Source organism: Botrytis fragariae (genome assembly GCF_013461495.1).
Source record: "Botrytis fragariae strain BVB16 chromosome Unknown tig00000161, whole genome shotgun sequence".
Taxonomy (NCBI): domain Eukaryota; kingdom Fungi; phylum Ascomycota; class Leotiomycetes; order Helotiales; family Sclerotiniaceae; genus Botrytis; species Botrytis fragariae.
Genome location: NW_023500998.1, coordinates 1,181,111 through 1,205,180, shown reverse-complemented (window position 1 = coordinate 1,205,180; position 24,070 = coordinate 1,181,111). Strand labels below are relative to the sequence as shown.

General features: G+C 43.6%; 8 protein-coding genes across 8 annotated transcripts; 1 reads left to right on the top strand and 7 right to left on the bottom strand.

The window, feature by feature from the left end:
• Positions 1–4,550: 4,550 nt before the first annotated feature.
• Bfra_009546 (uncharacterized protein) lies at positions 4,551–5,363 on the bottom strand (the record flags this gene model as incomplete). The annotated part of the gene is made up of 1 exon (XM_037339889.1): positions 4,551–5,363. One exon carries the CDS (start codon positions 5,361–5,363, stop codon positions 4,551–4,553), a length of 813 nt encoding a protein of 270 aa, XP_037189939.1.
• A 708-nt stretch (positions 5,364–6,071) lies between these two features.
• Bfra_009545 (putative 4-hydroxyphenylpyruvate dioxygenase protein) lies at positions 6,072–7,405 on the top strand (the record flags this gene model as incomplete). Its single annotated transcript, XM_037339888.1, has 2 exons — positions 6,072–6,569; positions 6,635–7,405. 2 exons carry the CDS (start codon positions 6,072–6,074, stop codon positions 7,403–7,405), a joined length of 1,269 nt encoding a protein of 422 aa, XP_037189938.1.
• Positions 7,406–7,992: 587 nt separating this feature from the next.
• Bfra_009544 (putative na h antiporter protein) lies at positions 7,993–9,956 on the bottom strand (the record flags this gene model as incomplete). The annotated part of the gene is made up of 4 exons (XM_037339887.1): positions 7,993–8,683; positions 8,767–9,217; positions 9,288–9,767; positions 9,839–9,956. 4 exons carry the CDS (start codon positions 9,954–9,956, stop codon positions 7,993–7,995), a joined length of 1,740 nt encoding a protein of 579 aa, XP_037189937.1.
• A 1,390-nt stretch (positions 9,957–11,346) lies between these two features.
• On the bottom strand, positions 11,347–12,500 carry Bfra_009543sa (putative ribonuclease h protein; the record flags this gene model as incomplete). The annotated part of the gene is made up of 3 exons (XM_037339886.1): positions 11,347–11,710; positions 11,775–12,210; positions 12,359–12,500. 3 exons carry the CDS (start codon positions 12,498–12,500, stop codon positions 11,347–11,349), a joined length of 942 nt encoding a protein of 313 aa, XP_037189936.1.
• Positions 12,501–14,007: 1,507 nt separating this feature from the next.
• Bfra_009542 (putative 6-phosphofructo-2-kinase protein) lies at positions 14,008–16,384 on the bottom strand (the record flags this gene model as incomplete). The annotated part of the gene is made up of 4 exons (XM_037339885.1): positions 14,008–15,033; positions 15,083–15,812; positions 15,946–16,276; positions 16,342–16,384. The coding sequence occupies 4 exons, from the start codon at positions 16,382–16,384 to the stop codon at positions 14,008–14,010; spliced, it is 2,130 nt and encodes a 709-aa protein (XP_037189935.1).
• A 1,584-nt stretch (positions 16,385–17,968) lies between these two features.
• Positions 17,969–18,190, bottom strand: Bfra_009541 (uncharacterized protein; the record flags this gene model as incomplete). The annotated part of the gene is made up of 2 exons (XM_037339884.1): positions 17,969–18,059; positions 18,087–18,190. 2 exons carry the CDS (start codon positions 18,188–18,190, stop codon positions 17,969–17,971), a joined length of 195 nt encoding a protein of 64 aa, XP_037189934.1.
• Positions 18,191–18,422: 232 nt separating this feature from the next.
• On the bottom strand, positions 18,423–18,972 carry Bfra_009540 (uncharacterized protein; the record flags this gene model as incomplete). Its single annotated transcript, XM_037339883.1, has 3 exons — positions 18,423–18,628; positions 18,715–18,835; positions 18,964–18,972. 3 exons carry the CDS (start codon positions 18,970–18,972, stop codon positions 18,423–18,425), a joined length of 336 nt encoding a protein of 111 aa, XP_037189933.1.
• Positions 18,973–21,760: 2,788 nt separating this feature from the next.
• Positions 21,761–23,965, bottom strand: Bfra_009539 (putative l-ascorbate oxidase protein; the record flags this gene model as incomplete). Its single annotated transcript, XM_037339882.1, has 1 exon — positions 21,761–23,965. One exon carries the CDS (start codon positions 23,963–23,965, stop codon positions 21,761–21,763), a length of 2,205 nt encoding a protein of 734 aa, XP_037189932.1.
• Between the last annotated feature and the right edge of the window lie 105 nt (positions 23,966–24,070).

Genomic DNA, 24,070 nt, shown 5'->3' with positions numbered 1-24,070 from the left:
AGGGCTCAAGTCGTTTGGGCTCTCCAATGCTCATTCCGTTACCCAGCCCGAAGGTAGTTCGCACCAAAGGTTTCGCATCTTCCCTGGCCGTACATTCTTTCCTCTGCAATGCGACGTACACCATACTACCATACGCGTGAATCAAAAGCAGTAATGAAAGACATTGCCATATAGAAAGAGCATGTGCACCTTTCCCTCTTGCTGATAATACGAATACAAAGTCATTCAGTCTTTCTTGCATTGGTATCGTTCGTATCTTCAACCTTCAACACAATTTTCGTATCTTTCTTTGGGTATGAAACTTCCTGTCTTTCCCAAATCTCCTTCCTTTTTCGCCCACTCCAGCATTTTTTGTCTCAGCCGAGATCGATGTTCATTGGTTTGATGATGCGAGTAGCGTAGATTTGGTGGTGCGGGTATTTAGATTGACGGCTACACGGCCTGGTCAATGGTCAGCGAATCCACTATGTCAAACCTTGTTAGAAGATAGGGAAATCTGGTTGACGGTAATAACAACAACACCCCCATAATAATTCTAACCCTCTCAGCAGCGGATGCTGCATTTGTGGGAACAAAGACCGGGAAAATATTACCCAAAATAAGTTGAGGAGAATGAAGGGGTATCGCATAAGCCGTGCATCAGTATCTCGTCTAAACCTCTGCATTTCTTGGGAAACGTTTATATCTCGAAGCATTTCCGATTAGCTTGGTTCCGGAGTGTCAAAAGATTAAGCTTTCATCCCAAGAAAGATTCTTTTTTTCTTTCTTACTTTCTTTCTTCGTTTCTTTCTATAAAACCACTTGTTGATTACTTGTTGGTTACCCTTGATTCGGCGCGGTCAAGTTTCGATTGATGGATGATAAGTAGTAGCATGAGCAGATCCTTCAGCTGCTTTGAATGAATACTTTCCGAGTCCAATTACTCGGTACATATTTGCTTCTCCAAAGTTTCAATCCAACTCCTCTGTAGAACTCCTTGAGAGATCTTGAGTCATTCACTCGTTTGAGAGCCTACTGTTCCTTACTGGCGCCCCTAGCCCGGGTAAATCAAATAGGACTAAAGTAGGCATCATTCGATTAGCTGCGCGGGAGGCTAGTCCCGAAAAGAACTCGCATGCCACGGACATGTACCCCGATCGAGGGATCCAGGAATACGCGGGACAGAAATCCACAATTCCATGATCAAAAATCCGGAACCTACTTTACTCGAACCGGTATCATTCGTCTCCCTTCCGCTGGCGTCACCAATCTTCTGTGCTCCGCCCGGGCAATGATCTCCCTGAATCCGACCAAATGAATAAATATTTAAATTGACCTGATTACGATCATTACGACAATCACCCGTAATGAATCCTTTAGTCATTCAGAAGCTATGATCACCACTCAGCTTTTCAAGATGTGCATATAAAAGCTCAATCTAATCTGCAAATAACAATGCTTATGTGATATAGTCTTTTAGTCTTTTAGTCTTTCAATCTTTAGTCTTTATTTAGTCTTTAGTCTTTCAATCTTTAGTCTTTTGGTCCTCCGCAATATCCACCGGCTCCGAAGTCCGTCCAAATCAGAACTCATCTAAAAGAGGAGTTTTTGGGTCCTTGAATTCCAGTCGTTTGGTAAATTAGATATGCCGAATCCTGATGCTGATCAACATTGGCCAGCACTTGCGACACCTACCTACGCTTAACTACCTACATAACATCAGGATCACGGAGGGTATCGGCTCTCAAGTTTTCTTACATTTGTATCGTGCCGAAGAAGTCGCGGATAATTAGCTACGAAATGAACATCTCGTAGATAGATTTTGGGGGGGGGGGGGGGGTTTCGTTCCTTTTCAGACGCTTATGGGACCCTATTCCTATGTTATCCGCGTGTGGGGGATAAAAAGTAAAGAAGGTAAAGAGAATCTATTTGATCCATGTTCCATTAGTCTGGGAAGGAAGAAATTAATGGCTTGACCACCAAATGGTCTGCGAAAAAGGAATCTACGGAGTAACTTGGTGTTTCATGGATGAAGGATCTTTCTCAATCAGTAAAGACGGGCAAAGAGGTTGGGGTAATACAACCGTTTAAGATCCAAGATTTATTCCCGACAGACATATATACACACTTTACCCGATATCGACCCGAATCAAATGTACGGAACAGATTTTTCCATCACATCACATCACAATGTCAATTAGCCAATTAACTCATTTCTTACTCTTCATTTCTCGACTCAAAAAGATGCTTGCCAACATGTGCTGTAATATTGAACTTATTGGATTTCTCCCCTTGAGATCCAAGCCCCGCTCAGAAGCTGACATGGCGTCCTAAATGCCGGCCAACCCATCATCGGAACCTGTCAACGCAGTGCAGAAATTTTCTTTGGGATATTGGATCACATTCTAGTCCTACCTCGTTACCAAAATAATGCACGTTAACCCCATTGGTTCATATTCTGGAAACCGCAGCAGAGCAGGTAACACGCCACAATGGACCATCCACCATGGTGGTGGGAAACTGTCTCGGGAGAGCTTTTCTTTTTGTGCAGCGTGCGAAAGGCTGGATCCTCCAATAACATAGGGGTGAAAGCGCCTGGTCCGCTTCTGTTGCATGCACACGAGACCGGGATTCCCAAATATATCTCATATCAGTCCGTCTCGCTTTTGGATGAACGCCATTTAAATGCATATCACGAGTGGCACAATTATTTTTCTTTGCATTTTGGTGTGGTAGTATCGAGCCAGAAGCTGGCTTTTGTGGGCGCAGTCTGTGCGACTCATCGTCTTTTTGGTCGGCCGGTAAAAGTTTCCAGCCTGACCCATTCATTGATCAATATCACAAAACCCTAGTCGCAGATTGCACGGTGGTTCAGATCTAACCAAGATTGCCAACTGCCGTTCTTGTCATTTATCATCATTCATATACTGCTCATCTGATTTGCTTCGCATGCCCTGGGTCAACTTCATTGTTCACAGGGCTGCATCACTCTTGTTGGTATTTGGAAGAATCCATGTATCTTATCATCACCAGATATTATAAGTTTATATCGATTTAATGAATTAATTTCGCTTTGAAAGGTCTATCCCTCGAAGTAAGAATAGCGAATCGAGCTCACCAAACATCGATATGGTCTGGCGAGAATCAATGATTTGCTGAAACCGCTAAGCGCCTTTTATCCATCTATGGTGGGTTTACCAGCTGCTCGAAATTTTAAGTTGGTAGCCATGGTACATCTTGAGTAGTTCCATAAGCATCACATATCGTACGTTTATAGTACAATTGAGTTTCACAACAAGTATCAACTGTGTCACCAAAAAATGATTGGCGTTGAAGCTGAGTTCTTGTTGACACGTTGAACTACCAAAGAACGTGCCGTATCATTTGACTCTTTCATTTCTCTTAATTTACATCCTTCCCATCTAACCAGGGGAAGTGAGTTCTGTCAAGTTTTATTCAAGAAAAAAAAATCTTGTTTTTTCCACGTTCATCATGCCTATTTCCGCCGGACTTGAGAGGGAAGTTTTGATCCTATACTGGTGGATATGCAAAGCATGCCATTTCCAACCTGCTTTGCTGTATCTACCCACCCAACTACATCTAAACATTCCACTTGCATATTCTTGCTAACCTCAGCTAACCTCCACTGATTGAATGCCAGCATTTGAAACCGTCTTGTTAATCACCTCTTTCCATGTCCATGTTGGACTTCTACCCCTATCATTTTAATCACGTCAGACCACTTCATCCCTCAGTAAGACAGATACCTGTTTGGCGAAAATTTGAAAGTTAAGATCTTCAAAACGCAATACTGAGAATCGTTATCCGAACTGAAAAATATGTCATATCAATCTCGGCCACAGTATTTCGGGAAGTTTTGAAGCAGCCACCCGTTGGTTTTCAGGCTCGGTGCGTGTGGTTCCTGACCACACGGGTAGCCGCTGCTGATGCTATGGGTACAACGTGACTGTCACTGACACTTTGGTTGGTGCACGAGTGACCGGATAAGTGAAAGGCAATATTTAGTGTTGTTTTGCCTCTATCATCATCTAGGAATGGCTAAAACGAGGGTGATCACGATTCTTATCGAGAATTGGTTACAAAGAAGAAACACTGCAGAAATTCCGATGTTTTACTGTTTTGGTTCAACTCGGGTGTCAAAGCCGGACTACTGCTTGTGTTCGATGTTCTAGGAGTATTATATCCGAATTTCATGCTGCAATCATTTAGTCTTGATTATAAAAAGCCCGAGGTGAACAATTTCAATGACACCGGTAAGATTCTCATTCTTATACTGCAAGAAGGTCCTCTACAATTTTAATATTGTTATTTTCTAATAATATTCTCAAGACTGCTTACAATTTCATATTAGCAAGTAAGTTAAGGTGATAAACCACTTCATACTTCGGAAGATTCATTGATGGAGTGTCCTCTAAGTTCAAAAGATTGGTATTATATTCATATCGCTATGGATTGCCCGCCGTGAACCCTGAAACACCCTTGCCTTCATTATTAGATACAATCGTTTCTCATTCCTTGCCTCAAGCAAATTACTACAGTAATGTTCTCATTCAACTTTCACCACCACCCATTTCTCTCTTCATTGCCTGCCTGACCATATCTCCACAAAGCTTTGCCGTCGGATTCGCACTCACTGCTAGTGCCTTTGCAATCTCATTACCATATCTTCCTCCTGTCATGAAATCTCTTGAGGCTGCCTCTTCAAACTCTATCGTCTTCCACTTCGCCTCTCTTCTCCTCTCATCAATTCTCACACTTGATTCAGCGTCAGAAGAGAGCTGTTTAGCTGATAGATGATATAAAGCACCCCGTTGCGTTAAGGCTTGGGAGAGTGTCTTTGCTGCTTGAGGAGATATCGATGCCCAAGGTGTCTTTGGAGCTAGCAGTGAGATTGCTTTATCAAGATCTGATAATGCTTTGAATGATGCAAGTTTTATGGTAGGTTCAGATGCTTCCGTATTCAAAGGTTCGTTTACATCAGTTCCAGATCCTTTGATAGAGGATGTCTTCACCAACATCAAATCGCCATAAATTCGTCGTAATGCCTGTGCTCTATTATTCCTCGCACTGGCATAACTAGGATATTCTTCAATTAAATCATTCAAGCTCTGAAGGCAAGCGTGATATTGAGATAAAGGCGAGGGTTCAGCAAGAGGCTTTAACCCGGCCATCTGAAGTTCTACATCTTGCATCGAGAGAATGATATCTCGTTCTCGTTGCGCAATTTCTTGATATGTAGAAAGATCGATGATATGCGGGTCTTTGGGAAGCGAATCATCGATAAGGAGGGGATTCGAAGGACCCGACTCAGGATCCTTTATTTTCTCGAGAACTTCGAGGTCGTGTCTGGTAAGTGCTGTCATTTTTGGGAGGAATCTGTATTTGTCTATGTTGTAGTTTCGGAAGCTTTTTTAGATATCCAAAAGAACTATTAATGACGAAAGCAACCCAAAAGTTAAAGGTTTAAATTGATCGAGATCATGAATGCAGTGGTATTCGGTATAACCAAAACGTGACCGCGGTAGTGTGGTACAGTGAAACAATCGCAATTCCGCGCAATGACTAAGCGAACAAGCGACATTTAAGCCGAACACAGCCGTTTGTAAACCGCGCGGAATGAAGGAGTATCAACCGCACTTGAAACCCTAACAACTTCTAAAAAGCAATCCTAGGCCAAAGGAAGGCGATCGGTCGAATTGCTGTACGTTCATTAGTCGGTGAATGTGAACGTTAGTTGTTTGATTATGCGGTCATTCTATGTTTTGACATGGCTTAGTCCGCCGTATACCGAGATGTATCGTCTTCATAAGAAGAGGAGCTGTTGGCAGTCCCAGCTTCCTCTTCTTCCCAAACATCTTTCTTTGTTAACGAAATTTGACTCTTTTGATAAACTTATCTGCAAGCAAAGTTTGCTTTCGACAAACTATCTGGAGAATCTCCCCATTTCTTAAAGTATTGATTGGCTGTCTACTCTCAAGCCATTTCTGATTATCAATCTCACATCCGTAAAGAGGAATCCAACCTCCATCTCTCTACTATCTACATAAAACCTCATATCACAACATCACATCATGGCACCTTCCGCCGTCACTCCTCCAATCCTCACTCCCACCTCCCTCACCTTCCCTACAACAACCAACACAAACTCCTCCCTCAGCACCAACACCCCCAACTTCCACGGCTACGACCATATTACCTGGTACGTAGGAAACGCCAAACAAGCCGCATCATATTACTGCACACGTCTGGGATTCGAAACCATCGCCTACAAGGGTCTCGAAACCGGTTCGCGCTATATCGCTTCACATGTCGTTGCCAATGGCAAGATTCGTTTCGTCTTGACTTCGCCTGTAAAGGCATACTCGGGACTCAAAGACGATGAACCGATTACGGAAAAGGAGAGAGAATTGTTGAGAGAAATCTATGAACATCTCGAGAAGCATGGGGATGCGGTTAAGGATGTGGCGTTTGAAGTGGATGATGTGGCGAGTGTTTATTATAATGCGGTTGAGCAGGGAGCAGTGGGTGTGCAGAAACCTATCAAGGGAAAGGATGAAGATGGGGATGTTGTGAGTACTTCTATGTTATACCCTTTTTGGGGATCAAGGATGTATACTAATCCATATCTATTCAGACAACCGCCATAATCCGCACCTACGGCGACACAACCCACACCCTTATTTCCCGCAACAACTACACCGGAGCCTTCCTCCCAGGCTACCGCGCCATCCCCGCTTCGAAACGCGATCCCCTCAACGCATTCCTCCCCAGCATCCCCCTCGAAGCCATCGACCACTGCGTCGGCAACCAAGACTGGGGCGCCATGCAATCCGCCTGCGAATACTACGAGAAATGCCTCTCCTTCCACCGCTTCTGGTCCGTCGACGACTCGCAAATCAGCACCGCCCACTCCGCCCTCAACAGCATCGTCATGGCCTCCCCCAACAACGTCGTCAAGATGCCCATCAACGAGCCCGCCCCCGGTCTGCGCAAGAGCCAGATCGAGGAATATGTCGATTTCTACTCCGGCGCCGGCGTCCAGCATATCGCCCTCCGCACCCCCGATATCATTACCGCCGTCTCGAATCTGCGCGCCCGTGGCGTAGAATTTATCTCAGTACCCGAAACATACTATGAGACGATGAGAGAACGTCTTGCGGATAAAAATGCGGGGATTAAATGGGAATTGAAGGAAGATTTTGAGGAAATCAGAAAGTTGAATGTGTTGATTGATTTTGACGAGGGAGGATATTTACTCCAACTTTTCACAAAGCCATTGATGGATCGTCCGACGGTCTTTTTGGAGATCATTCAGAGGGAGGGATTTGATGGATTTGGAGCGGGAAATTTCAAGAGTCTCTTTGAGGCGATTGAGAGGGAGCAGGAGGAGAGAGGAAATTTGTAAAGTGTGAGCGTTGGGTGGTGGGGAATGATTGAAAGGTTGTTGCAGATGGGCTAGGACGAGGGTACATTGGCATATTTGCTTTAGGGGTACGGAGTCTGGGGGTTTGAGGGCATAATATTGCACCTTATGAATGATGATCACTACATACCTAGCATAGCGTGAGCGAAGTGGATGAACGGACTTTGGTGTGTATTTTCGGTTGGGTTCTCCTGCATCAAGAGTTATAGCGAATCCCATAATTTATTTCACATACATGCATACAATTGTTTATTGATGTAGATCTGAGTATAGTGATAAAGTATATATACGTCACAGCAAATGTCAAAAATCTATCATATGTACTAAAAGTACCGCATGAAGATCCATATGCAGACTGCAATGCAAAAGATCGCTACAATCTCCGTTATAATCTTCAAATATCGAAATCACACACCCTATATCTTTTCCCTCTCATTCTAATCTCCCATTCTAATCCCCCATTCTAACGAGACACTAACCTCAAAATTTTACATCGCACGGCTCCTGCATCCCTCGAACTCCACAATGACCATCATCATCACCCTCACCCCATCCATTCGACCCCCAACCTAAACTTCAGAATCCCTCTCTCTTCCCATCCCACTAGCAACATGCGCCTCCTCATCCGGAAACCTAATAGTTCTCCCCTCCACCACGCCATCCAACATCCCAGTCGGACTCGCCTCCTCCCCATCCATCCCGATTCCACTCTCCGTCGCACCCCTTGCAGTTCCCGAACGAATCACGCTCCCCCCAATCCTATAGATTGGTCTCGAGCTCGTTCCCGAACTCAAAGCCGGAGTCGAGATGGCACTTCCCAAACTTCCATGTGCCGTTCCACTTCCACTTGCATCCGTACTGGCATTTCCTCTTCTCCTTTCCCTCAACACACCCGAGGTCGAACTGTAAACTCTTGCTCCAATTGCCAGGTTTGTTTGACTATTGCTTTGGCTTGTGAATGCTCTGCTGAGTGTTCTCGGTAAGAAAAAGCCTAATTTGCCTAATGGTATCGAAAGTCCATGCACTACGATACTACAAATCGTCAAGAACCAAACGACAACTGAAATGACCTCGGCTAGATGTTCTGCATCTCCGCGCTGAACACCATCTACTGTGATGGTTTCGAGGAATTCGAGTGAGATATAGAGATAGAAAACAGCGCTAACTCCGATTGGTCCGAAGAACCCAACGAAAATAGCCTGACGTTTTTCCTCAATTTGAGGTATGAATTTGTGCATTGCGAAGACAATGGGTAAACGTCTATTGGTCTGGGGTCAACCTAGGTCTCAACAAGTAATTTCTGATATTGATGCAGAAAGCTGCAAAGGGGAGAGATCGCTTACCTGAAAAGTAGTATCAAGATACCCAAGAATATCAACCGATAAATTGGAATAACGCTATTGGTAGCAAATGAAGCCCAAGGACAGATGGCTCCGAACCATATAAAAACACTCAGATTCAGCAACATATCGATAGTAGGTTGAAGCGAATCATCTAGTGTCTCTAGACGAAACCAATCATCCCAAGTGAAGACATTTCCAGCAATAAAACATGCCAAAACATCATCGCTGCCAATCATACCGCAAGTGCCCACAATGAATAGAGCTAAGGTGATGGCGAATACAAGGAAACTTTCCCGGTCCACAAATTTCTTCTCTTCGGCCCAGTGAAGGAGTTCTTTGGCTATCCAGCCTACAGTAGCTCCATAGACAATACTGAGGAGGATAGTATAGACCCATGTTTCTCCAAACCAGAGACCCATAGCTTTAGAGGCACCTCCAGTTTGACCAGCGCCTACGACATAATATTAGTATAAACACAAAATGAACGACGTAAAAAAGAAGTAAATTAAAAATAAACTCACCACCTTCCCCTGTGTATTTGATCAAATACAACGCCAAAAACAAATACGGATATCCTAATCCATCATTCGCCCCACTCTCCGCCACAATAATCTTTTGTAACTCCTTTGGAATATTCTTGTCCGCAAATTTTCCTTTGACAATACTATTACTCAATACCGGATCGGTAGGCGTAATGCATGCTCCAACAGCTAAGGCATGCAGAAACGACAAATTCGGAACCATTCCCCAAATTAATAGCGAACTCGAAAGCCACATTACAGTCATGATAGGACCGAGTAGGAGAGCGAGGGATTTCCATTCCAATTTCAAATACCGAGAGGGTAGTTGGACACCAGCAAGGACAAGTTGAACGCCTAGGACTAGGCGGGAAAAGTCGAGGGTGGTTGCATTGAGGTTTGCAAGGGAGCCGGTGTAATCGAGGGGGCGAACAAAGTCTGCTGCATGTGGAGACATGGCAACGCCAAAGAGAAGGGATATTACTGTTTAAAACCACATTAGCCATTGTCTGCCAATGAACAGAGTAATAAGGGAAAAAAGGGAATGAACATACATGCTTCAGAAAGATAAAATTTCTCCTTAAACAAATAAGATACCAATCCAAACAAAGTAATGAATCCACCAAGGATGGCACATACAATGTTGAAGTTGGATGTCGAAAGATTAGGCATCTTGGGCTATTCTATTCTGACCTCTTCTTAACTTCTGGATGCTCGTCTCCTCGATATATATCTTCGAATCGAACTGCAATTCTACTTCTTTTCCTGCCAAGACAAGCCAAGCTTGTGGGTTTACAACTCCGTATGTTGTGCCTGTGGTCTGCGAGACTTCCAATTCTCACTCAGTCTCCAATCCTCACTCGAGCTCTCCTTTTCTGCACACAAAATATCCCTTTCCTTCCTTAACAGTAAGCCCGCAGAACCGTCCGACGTATTATCTTATCCCACGCCCGAATCGTCACTCTCACAATCCCTACGATTGAATCTCTTCTTCGATCTCGAAGCCTCCTTAAGATCCCAAGCCTGTGTTATTGAATCATTGAAAACCTTTTCCTCTCTCGAAATATTGAATCTGGAAATGCCCGCCACCTTGTTCCGCGGAGCTTGTCCTGTAGAGATGTATTCTTTCGATCTACTTTGTTGGAAATGGCCGATAGATTATACGAAGAATACAATCCTTATGTGCGCAAACAGATAGAGAATGTTCTCGGAAACACCTGTCGTGTGATTTATTGATGAATACTACCGTTTCATACAAACATGCAGAGGAGTGTGGTTGATCAACAAATATGCATGTGAATTCGTTTAGATATCGGTGAGATGAATGATTTTCTTTTATCCTTATCAATAAACTGAACCCCTGCATTCAGCCATGTGTGCTCACCCCTCCACAGAGCCTGGAGCACGTTGTTTCTCCGCTATCAACGAGTATGGGGTGGGGAGCTCCATGAAATGAAACATAAAAGGTGGAAATAATATGATAATAAAATACTTTCTACATGGTATTATCCAAATGATTTCATCCACGACTCAATATGGATTGGAGAATGAGGTTAAGTATCACAAAAAGGATGACTATGCAATTAAAGAGCTGAATGGTCATTGTCTTTAAAGTTTGAAGTGGTCTTTCATGTTCCCATTGAATCAACCCCCAAATTCCCCCCTCTTCTTGTCCTTCCTATGAAAAGTTTCACAACGTTGCGTGAAGGTTACATACCTCGTAGACGTGGATAGCTTGGATATCAATGGTATACCATGTAAGTGCAAACAATGGGAATCATTCACATTGACATGAATAATCAGGTATCACAAAAGTCTTTATTGAACAAATAAGATAGTAACTGCCTACCCAAAGTCCCACGGAAACCAGTACACTAAACAATGGTATCATTTCTTTCCGTTACATTCCTTCCCTTTGCAGCTTGTTGTCAATAATCAAGACCACGATGAACGCAATCCTCTTTTCACTCCACACTTCATATTCGCGACATGAGGAGATGCAGTTCCTAGGGATTCCAAAAATTGGCGGAGTGCTAAGTAAGAGGCTCAAACAACGAGCCCCTCACCTGTTCTTCTCCATTGCCCCCTTAACAGCCAACCTATCCGCCGCCACATTCCCCGGATTCTCATCATGCCCTTTAACCCACGTCATATTAGTCTGAGCCTTAGTTTTCGTTCTCTTGTCAATAAGCGCCCTAATCTGCTTCACCAAGTCTTCATTCATGACTGCTTTTCCAGTACTAGTTTTCCAACCATTTTTCTCCCAATTCTTGTACCATACCGTCGCACAATTTATTGTGTAATTGCTGTCTGTGATAATCTCGATGCTCTTATCTAATGGTACAATCTCGAGGGCGCGGAGAGCGGCTGTGAGTTCGGCGCGTTGGTTAGTTTGAAGGGTGCCTTCTAGGGGAGCCGAGATGTTTCTAGAGGATAGGTTAATATACTTGTGAAGGACTTTGAACAGAGAGCTCGAAGAAAAAGACATACCTTTCATCACCGTCTCCAAAGAAAACTCCATATCCAGCCACAGCCCCAACCTTTCCATTGCCCCTACTACTACCATCCGTCCAGACCTTGACAGCGTCTCCTTTAATGAATTCCTGCGCTTTCTCCTCCACCGTAACCTTGTCCTTCCCTTTCACCACCTTCTTCGCACTCTCCTCCTTTCCCGCCCCCGTCTTGACCTTCTTGTTGGCCTTCCCACCATCTCTCACGAACTCCTCTGCCTCCTCTCTCGTAGCAAACTTCTTATATTTTGGCCCTTTGACCCCATCAATTTGCTTTTTCGCATCTGCCCACTCCTCATAAACCCCCGTTTCATGTCCCACAGCCACAGCATAAAATTTATCTCCCTTTGAAGGTTTCGCCGGATTTTTTCCAGCTACAAATGCTTCTGCGTCTGATTGTGTCGAAAAAGATTTATCTGTGAGAACATTTTACGTTAGCATTTTTGGCACAATTCAAGAACACACAATTTTTTTCCGTGCCTGTCTCCAAGTTCCTTTCCTAAGAACAAAAATAAAAAAATAAACTTACACATAGCTCCCCAAAGCCCGTAATCTGCTCCTTACAATCCTCCCAATCAGTAAACACGCCCGTTTTCTTCCCCTTCCTAACTGCGTAATATTTCTGCGCACCACTATGTCCTCCCTTATCCTTACCCTCTCCCTCTTTCTCTTCACTAAACTTTCTCTTCCTCGTAGCTGGAGGCATTATAAGATTACTCAAACCTGTCGAGCGTCCCAAGTTTTCCAACTCTACCAGAATTCGGATTTCTTCAAGTAACAATATTCCTTGTCTTAAAATCTCCCGTCGTGTTTGTGCTGAAGTACTTAGGATCTCTAGTAATCTTGTGTTCTTCGATTCAGTGATGCGATATTGAGCTGTATGTGCTCTGGAAATATAAGTATGCGACCTCAAAAACTCCTTCCGAATTAGGATTCCAGGAGATTCGAATTGGCAACGACAAGTTGCAAAAGATCTCGGTCGAATTCGAGATAAATCATATGTGAAAGAGGTAGAAATCTTTATCTGCCAAATGCGCAATCCAGTCAGTTAATGAGTTTGGCGCGAGACGAGATGAAACAAAAAAACACAAAAACAACAAAATGAGATGAAACAAAGATGAAAGAGAATAACTTTTGTTTGTTGATTCTGGATGCGGCCAGAGTGAAAAGGCAAGATGGAAAAACGCTGTAAAGGAGCATTCAATGTAGGTAATAAGACAGTGCTATCTGGGGGAGCTATCGCAAAGCACAAGAAACCTACCGTGAATATTGAACGTAGTCAACCTGTTTGTAGGCCCTCCAACAACATTTGCCAGCCTCAATTGTATCCAGCACAGCACAGAACAGCGAAGCCCAACGAAACAAAAAGAGAGTGTGTGAGTAGTGAATATCTCAATGTCTAAATTTTGAATTGCAGTATGTATCGCAAGGTGTGGTTGCGACCCTGTGCAAGGGTTGAAGAAATGACGCGCGGGGGAAGGGGTCCGGCCGGATAAACTGACTAGCAGCAGGTAGGTACACTTGAGACTTTCTAGGATTGTTGCAAGGCAGGTGAGATCGACTTTTTTGCATCGTTGTTAATCTACCGCTAATAAGATCATACTACTGGGCATACAGCAACATCTACTAGATATCCATTCGAGCAGTTTTATTTAGTAGGTAATCACAGCCATTTCGAACAACCAGGGGCCTTTTAATCAGAGCATTGAACACTTTGAAACTATATTTTCATTTTTATTTTCATTCATCTCTTTTACTCGCTTTGCAGAGATCTCTATTTCTCTATTTCAGTCTTGCTGTACAAAAGTAGTCTGACCTTCCATCTATTGTAGGTTCGCTCTTAAAACGCAAGACCAAAGCCAATCTTTTGGATATCCGCAGAAGTGTAGTAAACGCTGAAGCAATTCATCCATCATAAAGTAGAAAGGGGCCTCTGCCGACTCCAGAAATGTATTCCCATTCTTGTGCACACCTCAACCACATTCACTTCCGCACTTCTGAATCCCTGATACCAGTTCCAATCTCCCAACTGTTGTTACAAATCATCAATTCCCCGAAAATCAAAACCCAAACTCCCAATCTGTAAAAAGACCTCGCTATGCAGTGCAACAAAAAATCATCCCAAATGATAAAAACTCCGGAAACCCCTCGTATGTTACATCCCTGCTCATGTTCTAGCTGTCCTCTTCGCAATCTCTATCGACAATCAAAGTTTAATTGCCTTTCTCTGTCTCTTTTCTTGGTTTGTAGTTTGGTAACTCATCAAACCATTGTTGTTGTTCATTGTATCTGTATGCATGGAATTCAATGCCGTAAGGTTTTGGTTCAATGGCGTAGAGCATTCCCAAAGGTACATCCAAGTCTGCAATATCATCTCTGGTGAGATCCATAAAGTAAGCCATTAGAACTCGGGCAACAGATCGGTGTCCAATGATGAGGACATGATCGGTGATACGTTCGAGTTCTCGAACCATATCTCTGAGTCGACTGATGACTTGTAAATAACCTTCACCTCCAACTCCAGGATATATGTAGTGTAATTTGTCTTTTGCTCGCTTCTCGTACTCGTCCGGAAAGCGTTGTTCAATCTCCTTGTAGGTCAATCCTTCAAAAGAACCCGCATTCAATTCATTCAACATTTCCCAATTCTTAACATCATAATCTTCGTCCATCTCAAAATTCTCTGCCGTTTGGATACTTCTCTTGAGCATCGAAGTCCACACACAGAAGTTCTTCTCATCCAATTCTCCCATGATGTCTGGATAGGGTGGTGTTCTGACAGCTTCGCCTCCCGGAGGATACTTTGCACTCTCAATAGCTGATTGCTGCTGCTCAAAAAGCCATTGTCTTCGACTGTTTGTAATGAAGCTATGAAGAACTCGAGCATATTGTTGTCCTTCTTCCGTGAGATCAGAATCACCACCAAGCTTGCCAACTTTGTTATCGTTGGATTTTCCGTGACGTGTGATCCAAATCTGCCTGGGGGAAAGGTTGAATGTCGACAAATATGAAGCTATGCCTCCTGTCAAGAAGCCCTTGAGTTGATAATGAATAACCTTTCGTCCAACATCTATCATCTTGATATACTGCATATGATTATCTTCTTCGTACTTTCCCAATGGGACGTATGCGCTTTCATAAGCAGCGACTCGTAATTTGAAGTCTCTCAAAGACGATTCTGGATCTTTGTCTTTGTAATCGGGGCCTCGGAGCTTCAATCGCATGTTTGCCTCAAGCAGCTAGAATATGTTCAGTAAGGGAGTCTCTAAAAGAATATGGCATACGTACACTCTCGTCCTCGCAAACACTCTCTATGAAGAGAATGCCGAGCTTTGGCTCTCTGAACTTGACGTGATCAAAGAGAAGTTTGCGACGCTCGATAGTGCTGTTTGTAGCGTCCAGGATACCAACAGCGCCATTTCCCAATAAGAGGAAATCCAAAAGCTCATCTAATGTGGCCATGGCTACCTGCTCTCTGATCAAAGCCGCCTTGGAATTCATTGGATCGAAGAAATTGGCTGATTGATCCATAGTTTCTGGATTTGGCGATCTAGTAGAAGTTTTCTTCGTCTCAGAACCTTTGATTTCTTGGGTCGGATCCACGCCGTTCAGAATCATATGAGCAGCCTGTGTAGGGGCATCTATAACGCCAGAATTGGAACTAGTGCGGCTTGGTTGACTTGGAACAGATGGTCGATGGGCCGATTCCTGGTGCCTCAGTGGTGTGCCGTTCGACGGCCGCGGTTTTCCAGCTGCGACACGACGTCGATTTCCAACATTGAAAATCTTAGTCTCATGTTGCTGCCATGACAAATATCTTTGGATTTTCTTCGTGATATATGATTTTCCACGAGCAGGCAATCCTACCATAATGACCACCAATTTGGAAGCGACATCTCGTTGTGCAATTTTACCATCAGGAGAAACGCGAGATCTGGTCATGCCAGGAATGTTGAGAGTGGTAGCAGGAGCTCGAACTCGGGGAGTTGTAGTGCCAGAATTCTGTCTTAGTGGGAGACTGTACCATTGTCAGTGTTGAGTTCCGAGTGAAAAATTTGTTGAGGTCTTTGCGCCCAGGTAATCTCATGAACATTCCATATAACACTATTCATTGACTCAAAGGGGACTGATGAGAATGGAGATAGACTAACATTCTTGGACTGCTTTGAGCAGTTGAAGGGCCGCTTGGGAGAGGTGTGTCAGAGGGAGGATGACCAACTCCCTCGGTGACTCCATCGCCAGTCATACCGAATTTCTCGTGAAAACTTCTATTAAAGACTGGAGGTATAACAGATGGCGGAAGTGTGATATGGTTGTCGAGTTGTGGGTTGCAAACGGCAAAATCGCGTTCGAGGATGATGTTGCCAGGAAATGTAGTGAGGGGTTGAGAAGAAGGTTTTGGGGGTGGATTCATTGCGGTACAATTGTTAAAAACCGCCGCTTTCGCGATCTGAGAAAGTTGGGACTGACGTCGATATTCCGCTGCAAGTGGAGCGTTAGTGGATACAGAATCCATGAGAAATTATGGAAAATGGTGGGTAGCATACACGACAAAAAGTCCTGGGGCGCTGCATGAATGGCTGAAGGCATTTAATAATTCTCAAGCGTTCCAATTTTGAGGAAGGCAAGCGGGCAAAGGACCTAAATCAATCCAATCAAAACTTTTTTGTTTTTTAGCTTTCAGTAGTTTGAGGTCTAAGAAGGAATTATGTCGGTACTATCAAGGGTTTCTTGGAAGGTTTAAACTAGAACTAACCTTTTTTTTTCTTCTTTTTCTCCCACTATGATTGACAAGTATTTATGACCAAACCCTTTTTTGATAAACACTTGGGGTACTCGTGATAGTAAATGGGATTGGTGGTCCACCTGTGAGAATGGAGAGCAGGGTAACGGCAAGTTGAGAAAGTTCTAGTCGAGTCGTCGACCCAGAATCGCTGGTTGAGTCACGAGTAATTTGCTCGAGTCGTGGACAAGCACAGAAAGCCGGAGAACTGGGGAGTGTGTGTGTAAGTACTCAAAGTATGAATTTTCGAGTCAATTCGAAATCAAAATGGAATCGAAGTTGTATGATATCTTTGGAAATGAGAAGTGGTGGTGGGAGTGGTGGTGGGAGTGGTGGTAGTAGTAGTAGAGCTCCGTAGAAAGGAAAAGAAAAAACAAGTGGTGATAGTAATCAATGAATTCAAAGTGATAAGAGAGAAATTGAAAGAAATTGGGAGGTATGAGATAGATGTAGTTGTAGTTGTAGTAGTTGACTTCTTCCTTCTTCGTAATGTAAACAAAATTGAAGCAATTCTCCTTTCAAGTCTCGAGGTTGAAGTTGGATTATGACCTCGATATCAAGTTCCCATCTGGTGCTCCGAAAGCCGAATCCAGAATGTCTCCAGGTTCGCAGATGTAAATCCTTCTCGATAAGACTTTCTGGAAAGCCTATCAGTAAAACACTACACGCACTAGACTAGCCTTGGAAAGTCTTGGAAATGCAGGGCAAAGAAACAAGCCAGGGATATATCACCAAAAAGATGAGGCTAAATGCAGCAATGGGTAATGGCCCATGGGAAGGGGAAGGGGAAGGGGAGAGATTGATGTGGTATGTTGCAAGGGTAGCTCGGTTTCTTGGAATCGTTTCGATGGATGTTGTAGATTGTTGAAGTGGGGGGGGGGAATATGGAGTGAGTGAGTGAGTGAGAGAGTGAGTGAGCGAGTGGCAAGAAGGCGCTAGATTTATATCTGCGAGCTTCACTTGTTGATTATGGTGGTAACGTTATACTGGCAGATAGGTAGGTTTGTGTGACAGTCTGCTGACTCGAAGGTCCGGATGTTGTGTTGATATATCTTGGTCGAGGGAGTGATGATGCGAGAGATGAGAGATGTGGGATGTGGCATGCGTAGGTGCCGGTAATGTGAAGAATGCAATTTGATACAATATGATTTAATAAAGAGCCTCCCTCCCATGTCTTCAACCTTATTCCGTCCAATATAGATACAAATACTCGAGACTCAAGTGTACACGACCGCCGCGATATCCATCACCTTGACACTTCACCATGTATCAATCAACGAATGGATGCACTTTGTAGAAACTTGTGGTTCCAAACAGCTGAAAGATTAAGGTTGCAGCGGCTTATTGCAAAGTAAACAAAGAGATTCATTAAATTCTATTCCTTCCATCCTTTACGACCATTCATCATCAATATCCGTCCTCCTGATCCATCTTACATCTTCAACCCCCATCTCTGGGGAAAAGCATCGTATGGAGTTTTGTCTGTACACCACATTAAAAAGCATTCACCGGCTGAAAAATAGTACATCACTCCCAAGAGTATTCCTGTGTATGGAATCGGGCATTGCTTGAACATGGCCAATAATGCACACAGCGTGCCCTTTGCGACCCATTTCATAGGTTCCAAGAATCAATGCAGGGTTAAATTGTCACAAACATTCTTCAGATAACCTACCTATCCCAAGATCCATCCATCCTAAGATACTCAGCCATGTTGCAATAAGCGTCACATCCACAATCCAAGAAGATTGTAATGTGTTTTGTTTTGTTGAGAGATAAGGATTTTCTTAATTCTTGATTTGGTTTTGGTTTTGATTTTTGGAAATTAATCCCAACTAGAAACAATTACCTATGTTTCAGTGCCCAGATACCTACATACTTGTCCGCAATCAACAGTCTCAGACAAAACCACTTTGAGACTGCAGTGTGGGGGGGAGGGCCAGCAGCCTTGACATATTCCTGATATTCCAATGAGAATCTAAGATCTACCCTTGAGTATGTGCCATATACTAGATGTGGATGTCCAGTATTTAGCACAGCAGCCAAATGATCTTTGCGCAAAGTTATATATAAATAAATTACAAACAAGAAGGGTTACCAGGGAGTTCTTCGGTACTCAACTGCCTCGAAATCTCACCCGCCGGTCCTGGGATTCTCTGCCCAGCCCCATATCCAAACATCGCATCGCCCTTCTCCAAACACGCAAATTTCGATCTTCGTCTTGGTATCGCAGTCGCAAGCAGATCAGATCCGTATCGCTGCAAAGCAAAGGAATCATCTCACACGCGGAAGCCCGGTCCGGACTTGGCAATGTCTTCAAATCTAGATATGGTCGGCCGGCCAAGACGGAAATTGTTGGTAAATGACCGTGTGCTTATTAGTGTACAACAAACATTTTGATGTTGTCGATAGTCTTGTGAAGGAAACTTCGGTGCTGCTAATATTGATTTTATCTCGGCGAACTCAAAAATCCGGATTTTACCTCGAGGGAGACGTGGTCAAGGTCGCATATCAAATATTGGCAGTCAAAGCCAAGCGTGATTCAAACCGAAATTCCCGCCAGAAATTGGAATTTCAGATTGGTTTGGTGGAGAGGAGAGGCGGAAGTATTGGTAGCCTCGTAAGTGGCAGTGAGTGCACGTTACATTCATCGATCTTGCGGGTAGGCCTCCGAGTCCTCTTCCGGTACTTGCAATGCAACACACGCGTTACGACACGGTCATGTGTCACCATACAGATGCTCCTCTCGCTTTCATTCAGCCTTGTGTTTAGTTTTCAAATCATTCGTGTAGGAGGCGTCAAGGATAACCGCCTTGGCTAGACTTTGTGGAGATGCGCACAACATACTTCATAATCACCATCGTCACCAGGTATCACTTCAGTCCGGTAGCCGGTATTGAAATGAAGTTGTTGGGCTGGCACTACTTAAAGCTGGAGCACCTGCAACCTTCCAGTCATCGGGAAGCTGAGTGAGAAAAACTTCAAGGAGGTCACATGAGTTTATTAACCAAAGTCTCCGAAAAGAAAAAAATCGTGCGGCATCCCTACAAACTTCGAAGCAAAACCGACTTTCCAATTCCGGGGACTCCGAAACTCGGTGTGGAGTTTGGGGAATGCAGTAGATCAATCTCCTGTACACAACAAAGTCATCCATTTTCGGAAACGAAAAGGATATTCTTCCGGTTGTACTTGGTTGAGGATTCGGTTGGGAAAAAGCAAGGTGATGATTGTTCAGAACTTACACCACCTTTCGAATATGGAAGTTTTAGGCACATTTTTCATTCCCATGATACATTGTGTAGGTACCTGTACAAAGTGTCGTGTGCTTCAATACTTCATGACTTGATGAGTGTTGTTGAGACACCACAATATCTTGGGGTGTACAAAGTATAAGTATGCTTTTGATACTCGGGTCCGTCTCCCACTTCATTGTTATATCAAATTCAACATGCACAGGGCCGAGTTTGTCAAGAATTCGCAAATGTGAATTGAAGATGCTATTGACAAAGCTTTGGTGTCTTAATACACCATCTACATGGAGATAATTCCCATAGACAGAAATATACCTAAATAGAAGTCTATGAGAATCTCAACATTTCAAATCAGAACTGGATACTGTAACTACAATAAAGATATACTCTGAGTACACTATTCAGATACATACATTCTATCAGTCCCCCGAACAACAGGATCCAAAGATATCAGACGAGAAAATGTGGTTTCTTACACTTACCCCAATGTCACGAAATACTGGTGTCCATTCTGGGGAAGTCATCTAGTACCAACATGAATATCTCTCCTCACCCAACCCTTCAAAATACCTATAAGTCATGTCATATTCTCTCGCCCTCCTCTCTCACCCTCCTCACAATTCCCAATCGTCCATTGAAGTTATAATGAACATACTCGGTAGATAAATCCCTCAGCAAACCTCATTCAATATATCAATTAAACCACAATCTGATAATCCCCTTCCCCTTTCTTGGAAATCGATACTGATATCGATATTCTGAATTACATCCGCGATCCGGGCGAATCCAATCCAATCATTCAAATCTGCAGACTGAGTTGAAAAAGGGGGTCATAATGTATCTTATGTTCTCTATAGGATGTTGTGGTAAGATTACAATCTTGGGTTGCATATGGAAATGAGAATGAGGACGTATTCAGAATAGGGAATGTCATACGTAGGAGACGGAATGGGAATTGAAATTGACATTTGCAAGGGAAGGTTATTGGTGTAGGTATCAATATCGTGGACTACTGAAGGTAAGAGAGAGAAGAGAATCCTCGAGAAAGAGGATGGGAATAAAGAAGGAAGAGAGTATCCTATTTGTTCATCAGGAGGTCTTTCATCGAGAGGGATCCATCGGTGGGTCTGGTGATGAGTGAGGGTGTCAAGTGTCTACTTACCACGAAGGGATATGCTGTTTCCTTACGGCGTTGTATTACATCGAACTGGAGATTGAGAAGGTTATGGGATGGATAAATGATATGGGTACTGAGAGGGGTAGGAGTTTGAGATTGCTTCTCAATGTTCACGGAAAGCAAAAAGTTGGCAGGGTCTTGCACAATCCAAATACAAACGTTATCCTTCTTGTATTACTGCCTCGTTCTCTTGATATTCTCATCCGTCAATTACCACTATCTATATACATTCATCCACATACGAGCAAAACGGCATAACCTAGATAATAGACGATAACAAACTCGGCATCCTATGCTTTACATCCATGACTAGGTATGTGACTGCTCCTTCCCGGTGACTCTCGGACAGTCAAAACTCGTCTTTTGCTGCATTCTCAGAGTCCTATTCGTAGTTTTCTTAGTATGGTACTTGACAGCATCGCATGTACTAGATCCTCTACTCCTGGTCCGACTTGAGGATATAAAGATGTCGAGTTCGCACTGCATGCAATTTTAAGTATTGCTTCCACGTGGAAACTCGTTGGGGTGAATTAGAGGATAGACCATTTGTCGTGGATCGTACCTCGTAGCTTCAATACCCGACACGAGACAGAGAAATGGTTATCTCACAAGTCTGAATACCTGGCATCTTACCCATCTGAGCAGTGAGAGGTATGATGGCATGTGTATCGCTTCGATGAATTTGACAGAATAAAACTGTCAAACACCGATTCCAGCATCATCTCATGAGCGTCTCTAACATCAATCAAACATCCTCACTCATCCTCTGGACCGAATCCAAACCAAATTTCATCCTTAGGAATACTTCCCTTCTCCAATTCCTCGACATTCACTCGGCACAATTTTTGGTTCTCCTCCGGAATCTGCATCTTCATAACTTCATCAACCCGATCTATAAATTGCATAGCCATGCCCGCTTCTCCATGCCACATCATGTGACAATGAAACGCCCATACCCCCGGATTATCCGCCACGAATCGAAGAGCTAACCATCCAAATCCTTCTACAGTTGCTACATCCCTTCTTATTAAATTGTCTAACACATGTTCATGGCCTGGTAATGTACCACGACCTTCTGGTTGAAGATGTAGAGCTTGATACCCGGGAAATTCGCCGTGTCCTTGGCCTAGAACCCAGACTTTATGACCATGTAGATGCATGGGGTGATTCCCTTCGTCGAAGTTTCGGATAATTATATCAACGACTTTGACTCCGGAATGTTGGATCAGATAATCGTTTTCCTGGTTATAAGATATCGAGTTTACGCCATTGGTCTGGGCCATGGATGTGAATGATTCGTTCTTGGTTGAGAAACCATCGATTGTACGATGGAGTGTTGGTTTATGAACTTGAGGGCGGAAAGTAGAGCTGTTGAAATAACCTCGCTGGAGACGCCAATAATGTCTTTCAAGATTTGCGCGGATGAAATAGCTATGATCTGCTATTCGCGGGGCAGGTTCAAAGGAGGTGGGTGTGAACCTGGTGGTGTCCATATCTTTGCACCACGTTTCGATTGGCTTCTTCCACTCTTGGGAAGTTGGTTTAGAGGTCATGGTTTGAGGTGTGTTTTCTTCGGAGATATAACGGATGACAGCTCGAACTTCATCAGCTCCATTGGCTGGTAGACTGGGTTCCTTCCAGCAATGAGTTACCATTCTTGCCCTGAGCCAAAATGCATTAGTGGAATTGTGATTTGTATTCACAATCATACTGTAGCGTTGTGCAGGACTAATCATCATGCGGGTCTCATATGATGGCATGATGTCCGTTCCATCAACTTCAGTAATAGCAAACTCGTGCTCGTCCAAACCGACTTGAAACCAAGCGAAGGCACCAGTATTGATGAATCTTAGTCGATGATTTTCATTTGCGGTCAAATCGAATGAAGGGAGAATTGCTGTCGAGTTGTCACATGTTCGATGTGGTAGAACGGAACAGTCTACACTGTTAAGTCCATTTATCAAAGCTCCATCAGGAATCGGTGAGGCTTCACTACCAGGCTCAAGGTTTTTCATCGTGAGTCCACTACTTAACTCATGATAATAATCTTGAAGCATTATTACCCGATCTGTAGAATATGAGATTGGCTGCAAAGTCTTCTCTTTCTTAGAATGGATAATCAATGGCCCGAATAGCCCATCAGAAACTTGTACAGCTTGATGTCCATGGTAGTAATAGGTGCCAGATTGACCCGTAACGTTGAACTCATATCGAAATCTATGACCCGGTGCAATGGGGCATTGCGTTATGCCTGTAGTACCATCCATATGGTTGGTTCCATTTTGAAAGATGCCATGAAAATGTATAGATGTAGCGTTGACGGCTTGATTATCAACATCGATGATTATAACATCTCCCTCATTACATTCGATCATTGGACCAGGAAATTGTGAGTTAATGGTGATCATTGGTCGAAAAACTCCGTCTGGATTTGCCTCGATATCTTTGATGGTCCAGTGATATGTACGAACTTTTGGCGAGGCATCAAAATCCCAATTTGGATTCAATTCGTAGTCACTTGCTGGCCTACGGAAGCCGCTGGATGTTGGATTCGGATGGTCAATTACTGTGTTGCCTTTAGAGGTGATATGCGATGCAATCTTCCACATCATGAGGATAGTTGCTATCGCTGTCGAAAATGATAGAAATACCACCCAAGGGGTTCTTAGGTGCCATTTTGTTTCGAACTCGGGCTCCAGTGATAGTTTACGCTTTTGATTTCCGCTTGACAACAATCCATCTTGATCTCCATAATCATCATCTCTCCCTTGCATTTCAATATCATCCAACGTTTCGCTTGACCCTAAAGATCTATTGGGTGATACGCTGTTTCTCTTATTCGACAACACTCTCATTTTTTGATGTCCATAGTCATCTTTTTCTCCCCTAACCTCCTGCATTTCAACATCATCTAGACTTTCGTTGGATCCTGAGGATCGCTCATTGGTAAAGACAGACATGGTTGTATCTTTGGACGGATTCTCATCAATCTTGTTCGTGACGTTGCTGAGATGCTACCAATTTGTCAAGCATTCCAACCAAGTCTTGGGATTTCTAGCCTCAAG